Genomic DNA, 12266 nt, shown 5'->3' with positions numbered 1-12266 from the left:
ATTTGAAAAGAAATCACCCCATCATTCTGACCATATGACTAAAATCAACTATTTAAAAATTTAACAGTATGAAGGCATTTTCGCATTATAATTTCAAAATGCTCAAAGTGTTAAAATAGCTCAAAGTGTTAAAATAGCTTAAACTGTAGTCTGTGTGTGTATATGTATTTACCCAGAATTATGCTCAATCTATTTTTAATTTAAAATTGTTATAAGAGGACAAGTTAATATTAGTTCATCCTCCAAATAAAGTTAATTGATTATTAACTAAATGTAAATATTCTATTGTGTATAATAAACTGATAGTCACTGATGTTGCTAAATAGACTTTTGTAAAAGTAATTGCTCTCCTTTTTTAACTATATATAACAAATTTTGAATACATCAAAAAAAAAAAAAAAATGGATCCAAGAGCTTATGCCTTTCTAAAACTAAACTTCAACAAAGAAAATAAGGTAACACTTACTGGATTTAATTAATTGTTCTATCCATGCTCAAGTTTACAACTTTTGTTTATGAATCCTATATTTAAAGTGGCTAGTTTTAGAGACAGTTTTTGTTCTGTTTTGTCTTTTTTTTTTTAATTCTGCTCTAGAACAATGGTTCTCAATTTTGTTGTTAACAAACCCCTTTGAGAATTTGATTCAGGTTATGGATCTTATCTTAAGAATATACTCATCTCAATACCTCTCTGATACCTATAAATTGACTCAAGATTTAGAGGTAGATGTATACTGTTGAGTCCTTAGTTTGTATGTTCTACTAAAATGCACATGTTTTTAGAGGAATTTTACTTGAGTAAGTCAAAGAAAGTGTCTTTTATCTTTGACTCTGTTATCTAACTTTGATAAAAATGAACATGGAGAAAGGTTGGCTCTTTTCCAACAGACTGGAATGTCTCTGAAGAGTCCAATAAAGAAGAACTACCAGGGTGTTGTCCTTCACATTTCAGAAGTGTATGATTAAAATTTTGTGATGTTTGTACTTTTCTATGCTGCCTCTGTGATATACTAGTGGTCACTCCAAATGTTTTAATTTTGTCTAGGCTAATGTCTTAGGCCTTCTGTTAATATGGAAATAGATGGAATTTTATAGTACATCATTTAATATCCCACTTTAAAATAATTTTATTACTGAAGCAGTATTTATTTTCTAATATTTGGAAAGTCATTCATATGAATAGGAGCCTCAGTATAGTTGAGCAAACCCAAACCACTTCTGATGGACTCCGCCTTAGCCAACACTTTATCCAATGCGTATGTTACTATCTTGTTAGATAAATGTTGTAATTTTTGTCAGTTACAACATTTGTAAATCTGTCTTAGTTTTTGCAAGATACAGCTATCAACATCTTTTTTTATCTTAACCAAAGAGAAGAATGATGCATCAGCAAGTGGGCTGTAAATGGAACAAAAGAGTTATGATAAACACCCTGAAAATAAAGATAGACGGGGTGATTCAACAGTGAGAGAGACAGTCTGTGTACACCTTGGGTCTAATCTTCCTCTACACTTGTGAGCACTGGTGTCTGAAGGTAGAGAAGACTGAACAGTTGTGGGGAGAATGTGCTATTGCCGTAGCAGCTTTATTTCTATGCCTTCCAAATCATAATTAGGTTGTGCATGAGAATTTTTTTCAGAGTATGGGTTGGCAGAAAAAAAAAAATCTAGATTCACATCAAATGTTAACCAGGGATGAACCATGCACCTTTATGTTTTTGCTGTGTAAGGAGGAGGCACATAGCAAGCTATTTTCTATGTAAACGATTCAAAAGTATGACTTCCAGTTCCATCTTAGGAGGGTAATGTGTTAGTTGAGTGTGGGTTATAGAGTCAGATTTTCTGAATTGAATCCTCATTCTGTTACTTCCTTGGTGTTTGAGAAGATTCCTTAATTAATCTGTGCTTTATTTGCTAAAGTTTGAATAAAAGAATGAATCTTACTGTCAGTAGGTTAATGCCTGTAAGGCTCAATCATAGTGCCTGATGGATGAGTGCTTAATGAATGTGAACTTAATTTTATAAGTTCTGTATAAAAAGTATGTATGGTATATAAAAACTGGAACTTATAAATTAGCTTATTTTATATTATTGATCTTATTATTGTGGATACTAATGACAGGAGCATTTCATTTTATAATGGAAGACATTCTCTTTGTTACTTTGGAGGTTCTTTTCCCTGTCTCTTTGAGAGCCCTATTGACCTTGCTCTTATTTGATGACCCCTTCTTGCTCCTGATTTCCTTTGGTGTCCTGTATATACCATGCTTTGAGAGCCAGAGTTTTCCTTTTTGGCTTGTATGTTGGTCTTAACCCTCTCTTCCCAGGGGATTTAGTTCTAGGAAACTGGGGGCTAAAGGAACTTATGAAACTAATATAGGCAAAGTAATTCTGCTTTAACTAGGGCCACGAAACTACAAATTTAAATTTGTAGGGTTTTTTTTTTTTGTTTTTTTTTTTACATTTTCTGAGGATTTCATGGTGGAATATTTTTTTCCTTTCAGTCCTAAGCTGATTCCTTGAGTCTATTATATTCTTTACTGTTTGAGTATTTTCAAATAGTTTTTTCCCTCTTTTTCTAGTTCATTCTTTCTCTTGCTTTCTCTCCTTTTCTTTTTTGCTGTACAATTGTCCAGAATGTTCTGGTAATTTAACAACTTCAACTATCTTCCTAGAATCTTTTCTTGACTTTCAGCTGGGGAGAAAATATTTTAGCCACGTATTACATTACTGGATTGTAGTAAAGCTGATGGTCAAACAAAATACCTCCATTCAATAGAAAATTTTACTTGGCTTATAAAGAATAGCATTGCATCATTTACTACATCTACAGAAGCACAGATCAGTTTATGAGACCATTCTTTCCTTCAGTTTAATAATGCAGCAGTGATTGCTTTCATTTATAGTTTTTCACACTGAATTGTCTATAACTTTTGCTTTTCTAAAATCTCAAACATCTTTAAGGAGCTCCTCAAGTAGTTTTAAAAGTAAAATATTTTAATAGGATTGAACTGTACCTTTATAATTAAGTATAAATCATTAAGGAAACATGCCTAACAAATTCAATTACATTAGTAATGCTTTTCAGTGTATTTCCATAGACATTGTATTCACAGATACTATGCTTTTTTTTAAGATGGGAAAATTATCCTAGATTACCTACATGGGCTCAGTGTAATCATAGGGTCCTTATATAAGAGAACGAGAAGAAGGGCAAAGGCAGAGATGGAGGTATAATGAAATAATCAGAGATCTGAGGGATGCATGCTGAGGTACATGGGTAAAGAACAAGGAATGGATTTGTCTCTAGAGCCTATGGAGACTGATTTTAGACTTCTGTTCTCGAGAATTGCCAGATAACAAATGTATATTTTTTTAATCCACTACATTTGTGGTAATTTGTTACAGCAGCAATAGAAAAGTAATACAGACTTTATTAGTGTGCTTTTGCTAAAAGGAGGCAAGCTGTGTTGCTTGAGGTTCTATGTAGACATTTGATGATCCATGCATTTTTTAAAAAATAATTATGTCTTTTAAATGAGCTTTTAAATTTCTATTACTTCCAATTTTCCCAGTTTCCTCCCTTGACTAGTTCTTATGAGTGAATTTTCTAGTCAACTTATGATTCCGCTTCAGTAATCCTGGAAATAAGAGCTCAAATTAAAACAATGAATACACAGGTGGACACTAACAGAAAATATTTTCATACAATAAGTCATATGCAAAGCACTCTATTCTATGAAACCGACACATTGAGTAGGCTAAAAGCCAGGTTATTAGGTATGACCTAAGATTACTGATTGGAGAAGGAAATGGCAACCCACTCCAGTGTTCTTGCCTGGAGAATCCCAGGGATGGCGAAGCCTAGTGGGCTGCCGTCTAAGGGATCACACAGAGTCGGACACGACTAAAGTGACTTAGCAGCAGCAGCAAGATTACTGAACATAAAAACATAACTCCATTTGTTTTAAGGAGTGGTAAGATAAAAAGTCGGTTGGGTTATATTTTAAAACCATTTTTAAAATAATACAGCAATTTAAAATTTTTAAATTGTGATGTTTACTAAAAGCAACTGGTCTCTACTTACTTTCTGCCTTCATCAGCTGATAACCCCACAGATCCTTGTATACTATCCAGGACCTCAGTTCTCAGCCTGGTTACTTGTTCCAGTGAAGGCAGTAGCTTTAAGAGAATTCTGCCTGTGGAGTACCCTTTAAAATCTTTTGAAATAAAAATACAAATAAAATATTAGACGGGGCTATTAATTAGAAAGTGTTTCACTGATGTCTGTAGGTATGACTGTGGAACTGCTACGGCTAAGCCCAAGGAGAATATAGGCTTGGCAGGTATTTCTGATCTAGGAGGCATTACAGAATTGAAGCCTGGACTGCTCCTGCTCTGAGAAATTAAGCATATCCGATACCATACTGCTCTCTCCCTCCTTACCACCCTATTCAGGAAAGAGAAACCACCAAGAGCTCGACATCCACACATAGCAAAGGGGCCACAGGCTTTCATGCCAATGCTTTTAAACAATAATCTGGTTTTCAATCCCCCAATCCTATTTTTATTTTGCATTTTCTAAAGTGTGGCATAAAACACAAATGGTTTTAATTTTTTTCACATTTCAGATTACTGGCAGAGTGCACTTTAGGGAGGCTGGTTGTAAGTATCACTGTAAATAGAAATACAATGAAGAATAGACAAAATCACTGGATGAAATTACATATTTAAGTAAATGTAAAACATGACTCAGTTTATCAATACTGTTATTTACGTGGAATTTTAAGATCATACATGTATTACATATAAAGTTTAAAAAAATTACTTGATTCAATAATAATAAAGGCATTTAAATTTTTTCACCATAGTAAAAGCAGCTCTTATTTTAAGTAAATAAGTGTTCATATATAGAATAAGCTTGTGAATTACTCTGCCAAACCCAAAGCTTGAAATAGTGGAATCTTCAGAATGGATCATGTAAACCATTTCATTTACTGAAGTGGAAGAAAACTACCCAATTCTGCCAGAAATTTTACATTCTTAATTACATTATAATTCTCCCTATCCTCTTGACAAAAGGATATAATGGAAGTTTGGGTAATAGTGGATATTCACTGAAAGAAACATTGAGAGATACTGTGCGAGAAATCCGATGGTCTGGAGAAAAGGCCAGCTCTTTTCTGGTCTACTCTCCTCTAAAAATTACTCTAATATTTGCTAGAAAATTTGGGATGTTCCAGATCATTCTTCCTGCAATGCCACAGGTCCAACTACATCATACTGTCTATTTGCTAAAATCTTTTAATTTAGTTAATTGGGTAATTTTTCCCTCTAGGAATATATTCCCAATTTTATAGCAGAAATTGATAGGAAAATACTTTGCAGCAAATTGCTTTATAAGCAAATGTGCTTTTTATAAATTGAAGGATCTATGCATCATCTCACTTAAATGAATTTTTGTTTCCTTTTAATCTGAAGGGTAGATGGTGTGTGAACAAAACATGCCTACTTGAATAGCATGATTCTATTGATACATGCAATAAACAAGATAAACATACTAAATAATTATTAGGCAGTCTTTCTTTGCATTACACAAAGATCAAAATATGTGTTAACTCCAACAGCATCATTGCACTGACTGTGCGTTTACTAATTTAAAATATATGTCTCGATTCCTCAGGAGCTCTTGATGAGTTCCTCGTTCCTTGATTTTTCCATTGTGCAGAACCACTATCACATCTGCCTTCTGTATCGTGGAGAGTCTGTGAGCCACCACTAGGCACGTCCTCCCCTTACTGGCCTTATCAAGGGCATGTTGAACCACCTGGAAGAGAAAAGGACCTGTGATTGCTAGCTTTGGTTAAATGCCAGTAAACTTGCCCAAGTCAAATTGATTAAGGAAATCTAATAACATTCATTATGTACTGGCGACCCACTCCAGTACTCTTGCCTGGAAAATCCCATGGGCCGAAGAGCCTGGTGGGCTGCAGTCCATGGGGTCGCTAAGAGTCAGACATGACTGAGCGACTTCACTTTCACTTTTCACTTTCATGCATTGGAGAAGGAAATGGCAACCCACTCCAGTGTTCTTGCCTGGAGAATCCCAGGGATGGGAGCCTCGTGGGCTGCCGTCTATGGGGTCGCACAGAGTCGGACATGACTGAAGGGACTTAGCAGCAGTAGCAGCAGCAAGGAAACTACCCTTCTTTGTGGAATATCTTAATAGAAATCTAGAAAAAGTAATTATAGACACTAATTAAGATTTTTAATTGGAGTAGCTTTTGTGACAATAAAAATTAGATGGTTATTTGTATTTGAAAGTGAAAGTGAAGTCACTCAGTCATGTCCGACTCTTTGCGACCCCATGGACTGTAGCCTACCAGGCTCCTCTGTCCATGGGATTTTCCAGGCAATAGTACTGGAGTGGATTGCCATTATTTGTATTTAAGTGGTTTCAAAGTCAAACCCAGAAAGTAGTATTTCCATACTCAATTGTCTATTTACTTCATTTCTTCTCATAGTTTCTTTTGTTTTTGTTTTTAGAATTTAGCTGTAAAACTGTCCTAGCTAAAACAGCATCTCAGCTACAAAGAGGTTATAATGCTGTATATGAGAAATAAGGGAATTCCTTGGAGGTCCAGTGGTAGGATCTGTGCTCTCATTACAGGGAACGCAGGTTCAATCCCTGGTTGGGGAACTAAGATCCCACATGCCTCGCAGTGCAGCCAAAAACAAAACAACAAGAACAAACAAGAAATGGAAGCAGAAGGTAAAATCCGATTATTTGCTGAATATATAAAATATTCTAATGAGGGTCATCTCATTTAAATCCTTTCAGTATCTCTGTAAGGAGTATTTTCATTTTCCTGATAAATACACCAAGATTTGAAAAATTCAGGTCACTTGACCTAGGTCACACTGCTAGTAACATGAATCCAGAATTACAGCCCAAATATGTCTGATTCCAAAAGTCCCATTTTTTTCTTTCATAACACACTGTCTCCTTGGAAATCAAGAATGATAATCATCTACAAATAGTAGTTGTGTAGTGATTAATCCCATGGGATCTTAGATCAAGATACACTTTATTAGAAGTGAAAGTGAAAGTTGCTCAGTCCTGTCCAACTCTTTGCAACCCATGGACTATACAGTCCATGGGATTCTCCAGGCTAGAATACTGGAGTGGGTAGCCTTTCCCTTCTCCAGGGGATCTTCCCAACCCAGGGATCGAACCCAGGTCTCCTGCATTGCAGGTGGATTCTTTACCAGCTAAGCCATGAGGGCTTAAGGAAGTTACTTAACTTTTTCTAAGCCTTAGTGTGCTGATCTGTAAATTGAACATAGTAAAGAATAATTAATCAAACTGTTGTGAGGATTGAGATAGTAGTGTATAATAAGCACTTGATAAATATTGAAGATTATTATTCATTTAACCAGCTTTCATTTAACAAATAAGAACATACTATATATGCAAGAACTACTAAGGGACAAGAATATAGTAAAATTAAACATGAGAAGAAGCTTGAATTGTATGCCTATTGTTACATGTCTATTTGCCCCCTTGTTTCCTTTTCAAACGGAGCAAATATTCTAAAGAAGGTAGAGAAACTAGTAGGCTCCAACATTGCTATGTAGATCACTCTCTTATATATGTAGATTACCTTATTATTTTGTTTGGTATCATTAGAATAATAATAAAACAGGAAAGTAATCTTCCTTGGGCTTTTTCCTTGAGTGGAGAAGCATTTCAAGAATTGGGACCCTTTTGATGATGAGACCAATTCTAATGAGAAAACCTTCCTAACACACGAGATGCTTTGTGCCCCAACTCTCTCCCCCTTCCCCACCAGCCTCTGACCTTTACATAAAGGTCAAAACCTTAATTACAACTGGTGACCCTATGACTACAATTCTCTCCAGGCCTTTTTTTCCCCCACAAAATTCCAAAATACTCCACTCTCATATTTCATATTAATCCTGAGATGAAAGAAGAGAAAGTTACCTTTTCACTCTCATTGTCAAGAGCTGAAGTGGCCTCATCCAACAATAAAATTTTTGGTTTACGGAGAAGAGCCCTTGCAATAGCTAGTCTTTGTTTCTGGCCACCAGAAAGCTGTGTTCCTTTCAGTCCAACGTGTGTGTTGTATTTCTATTACAGGAACATGCAATTAAGAAAGCAAGTCTTGGTTATTTAAATTAACATGGCAACTGTGGGCGAGAGCCATCTAAATATTTCAGATTTTGCTACTCTATAAAATTTGTGTCCCAACAAGTGCTGAAATCTATTCTTGGGCTTTGTTGCAAATAAATGCTAAACCAGCAGTAAACACTACCATTTCATTTACATATCTAATCTGATCACAAACAGTAGACCTTTGCCATTTTGCTTCTACAAAAGAATTGTTCAAATTAAAGCATTAAAAAAAAAAAAAATTAGGGAAAAAGTTCCCAGTAAACACAAATCTTTTCCCATTAAGTTAAATTATCTTCTGTTTTCAGGTCAAAATGATTTAAAGTATCATTTTAAAAGAAATCATTGGGTTCCCTAGCTGTGGCTCTTACTAAATCTCTGTGGGCACATTTCTCCGGGTGTCATGATGCCATTCTCAGTGGTGCAGGTATCATCCTAGGAATAAGTTAGGCTGGCATCTTAAGACAGTCCATTCAACTTTTCAGGCCATGATAGTGATATTTAGCACTTCACAAATTGCTACACTCTGCTACTTACTAATGACTACCTCTTCAGTATTACACTCCATGGAAGGGTAAAGGAAATTTCTCACATATCTAATCATAATGGATCAGCAAGCAGGCTCCCACTTGTTTTCTACATTATCCTGTTGACTCTGCTTTCCTCCAGGGTTTCATACTGCTCTCTATTAGCCCTTGCCAGTTGTCTGAGAAATACATGCCATTGGTACCCAAACAAGGATGTGTGGGTGGATCAGCTCCACTGGGAAAGTAAGTCCAACTGTACAACCTTCTAAAGGTGGATCCCGTGGCATCATTATAGAGAAACGCAGCACGTGATGATGTACTGTTTAGCTTAGGACCCTGGAGAGGCCTGATTCAACTGCCTTTCCCTCCACACCTTGCTGCCTTCAGGAGGTGTTTCTCCAGCAGAGGGGGTTTTGAGAGAGCTTGTGAGTAACTTTAATAACAGATATGTCCCCTTAATCTCAAAGTTCATTTTTCAACTTAAAATGCTTAGTTGCTTACTTTATATCAAACAATGAGTGTCTGAATTATTGAAGCCCAGTAAAAGTGTCCTTTGTGAATGGTCTACAAAGGAAACAGACTTGAGCTATCTCCTTTGTGATTTTGGGAGATTCCCTGGTGGCTCAGATGGTAAAGTGTCTCCCTGCAATGTGGGAGACCTAGGTTCAGTCCCTGGGTCAGGAAGATCCCCTGGAGAAGGAAATGGCAACCCAATCCAGTACTCTTGCCCGGAAAATCCCATGGATGGAGAGGCCTGGCGGGCTAGAGTCCATGGGGTTGCAAAGAGTCGGTCGCAATTTCACTTTCATTCTTTTTTCTTTGTGATTTTACCTGAGACTGCTAGCCCACGGCCTTTTCCTCCTAAAACACATTTTATTAAAACTGGAATCACAGGGCTGTAGATAATTAGGTAAAACTCAACGGTTCATATCCACACACCGCAAGTTTCCCATCTAAATTAGAGGATTCAATCTTAAGCCAAAAACTGGATTTGGTGGCAATGATAATGGACTTTTAGCTCTTTCTGCCAGTCTAGATTAAATTGTATGTGGATTCTTCTATTACAGCTGAAGAAGATATAATACTAGCTTAGAAATCACTTTGCATTTCTTGGCTTTCTTTAGCTTTCAGGAAGATGTAAACCTCAAGAATGAACTGGATGAAAATACAATTCAGATGTTTTTGCCCATCATTAAGCCCTGGTGGCTCAGATGGTAAAGAATCTGCCTGCTATGCAGGAGACACAGGTTCAATCGCTAGGTCGGGAGTATCCCCTGGAGGAGGAAATGGCAACCCACTCCAGTATTCTTGCCTGGAGAATTCCATGGACCGAGGAACCTGGCGGTCTACAGTACATTGGGATCATAAAGAGTCGGACACAACTGAAAGACTAACACTTTCAAGCAGAGCAGATTATAAATATAAATATACATATTGTCTCAATAGTAATCTAAAAACATTTTCAGACACTTAAACTGAAGGTTTTTGTCTTTTTGTTTGTTTCTAATGAAGAACTACAGGATTTCATTCTTTCCTGTTTCAACTGAAAATCTAAATCAGTTTTCTGGCAAACACTAGGATGGTGAGTGCCCTGAAATCACCTGTTTTATGACATACTCAAGAAACAGTAGCTGTTCCATGTAAACCTGGGTCTAAATAACAACTGGATCCTGGAAGGAACATCAGATAGAGTCTAATCCTAAACCAACTGCATGCTGGAGATTCCTTGCAGGCCCTTTAAAGGAGTTTCAGGGTGGTTCCAATGGGAGCCAGGAAGTGGTTCGAGAGCTGACTGTGTGAAATTGTGGGCACTAGGGGATTTCTACATCTGATGTATTTCTCAGGGATCCTCAAGACCAAGCCAGTGTTATCTCTCTCTCCCAGGCTGATATTTCCAAATGCCTGGAGGTTCTATTCATGGCATACACCATAGATTTGTTACCCTTGGCACACTCTAAAGTGAAGTCACTCAGTCGTGTCTGACTCTGCGACCCCATGAACTGTAGCCTACCAGGCTCCTCTGTCCATGGGATTTTCCAGGCAATAGTACTGGAGTGGATTGCCATTTCCTTCTCCAGGGGATCTTCCCGACCCAGGGATCAAACCTGGGTCTCCCGCATTGTAGGCAGACGCTTTACCGTCTGAGCCACCAGGGAAGTTTAGCCTTGATCTGCCAGACCGGTCCATAATCCTTTACCTGAAACCCACAGGGCTATAGTTGCTTAACAATTCTATTTTTCTTTACTTTAGAATAAAATACTATAAATTGTACACATCATACATTATATATATTTAATATGCAATATATATTATTTTGGGCATCCCAGGCTTTGGGGGTAAAGAATTTGCCTGCCAGTGCAGGAGACACAGGAGACTCAGGTTTGATGCCTGGGATGGGAAGATCCCCTGGAGAAGGAAATGGCAACATGCTCCAGTATTCTTGCCTGGAAAATTCCATGGACAGTGTAGCCTGCCAGGGTCTCAAAGAGTCTCAAAGAGTCAGACATGACTGAGCAACTGAGCACACACACATATATTATTTAAGACCCTCAGAAAGGGCTGGGTAGCAATCAGTAATCAAATATGTGAATACTTCTGTAGAAATATTTGACAATTCATTCTAAGTAGGATTAATAAAGACTACATAAAACCTCACGTCATTTTGACCACCCAACAAATTTATTTCAAACATATGGTCTTTGTGTGTGGAGGGGAGTGTGTGACGTTTAAGAACTTTTGGAAATTGGAACTGGGGGAAAGAAAAATATGGACCTGAGTTTCCCTCATCCAGGTTGTAATGTACCAAGACTTGCCCCTTTCATGTAGTCTGGGCCATTGCCACAAACAAAAGGCTGAGCTTCAAATGATTTTTTTTTTTTCCTTTAAAAATTCGATCATGTCACTTCTTTGTGTAAAAAGGTCTAGCGGTTTCCTCTTTCCAATAATAACAGAGTCCAAACTTAGTCTGGTAATTCAGAACCTTCACATTTAGTCCATGCTCATATTTGTGTGGCTTCTTCTTAATTCCCCACTTTATGCTCAGAACTTTAAACTTATTTTCCCTCAAACACATAAAACCCTTTCACATGTATGTGTTTCTGCACGAGCTTATTCTGTCTCCTAAAAATGGTGTTGCTCCCTGTGCCTAGTGAACTACTCATTCTTCAAAACCCAGTTCAAAGCAATATCCTCTGTGTGGTTTTCTGTGAAACTTCGTCATTCCTGCTTTTGTACTCTCATCATATGCTCTTTGTGTTTTCATGCCAGAAAGCTGCCCAGTGTATTATGTACTTTCTTACTCACTTTCTACAGACAACCTGAAGCTCAGTCCTGACAATTCCACTTTTATGATATTTTTTACATCCTTTTCCTTGTTTTATTTTACTTTATTAATTCAGACCTCCATAACTTAACCCTGGAAATAGCTCCGAGTTGATTTCCCAAAATCCCTGTCCTTTCTCCACTTCAAATGGTCATTTACATTACTGCTAGACTAGTAATTTCTCTGTCCTATTCCAAAAGGATATTTTGGCACCAGATTTCTTT

At 37.1% G+C, this 12266-nt stretch overlaps 1 protein-coding gene across 2 annotated transcripts in view; it reads right to left on the bottom strand.

Annotated features, from left to right (window-relative positions):
• Positions 1-4716: 4716 nt before the first annotated feature.
• Positions 4717-12266, bottom strand: part of ABCB5 (ATP binding cassette subfamily B member 5) — a 120365-nt gene continuing 112815 nt past the window's right edge. Inside the window, exons 26-27 of one of the 2 annotated variants that reach the window (XM_025290953.3) lie at positions 8005-8151; positions 4717-5826 (exon numbers count right to left, since the gene is read on the bottom strand). In XM_025290953.3, coding sequence (XP_025146738.3) covers positions 5629-5826; positions 8005-8151 — 345 coding nt within the window. In that variant the 3' untranslated portion in view covers positions 4717-5628. The remainder of the gene's footprint in view (positions 5827-8004; positions 8152-12266) is intronic. The other variant, XM_044946525.2, reaches the window with a different exon arrangement.

The sequence above is a fragment of the Bubalus bubalis genome, chromosome 8 (assembly GCF_019923935.1).
Source record: "Bubalus bubalis isolate 160015118507 breed Murrah chromosome 8, NDDB_SH_1, whole genome shotgun sequence".
NCBI lineage: Eukaryota > Metazoa > Chordata > Mammalia > Artiodactyla > Bovidae > Bubalus > Bubalus bubalis.
This window is presented reverse-complemented; position numbering and strand designations above follow the sequence as displayed.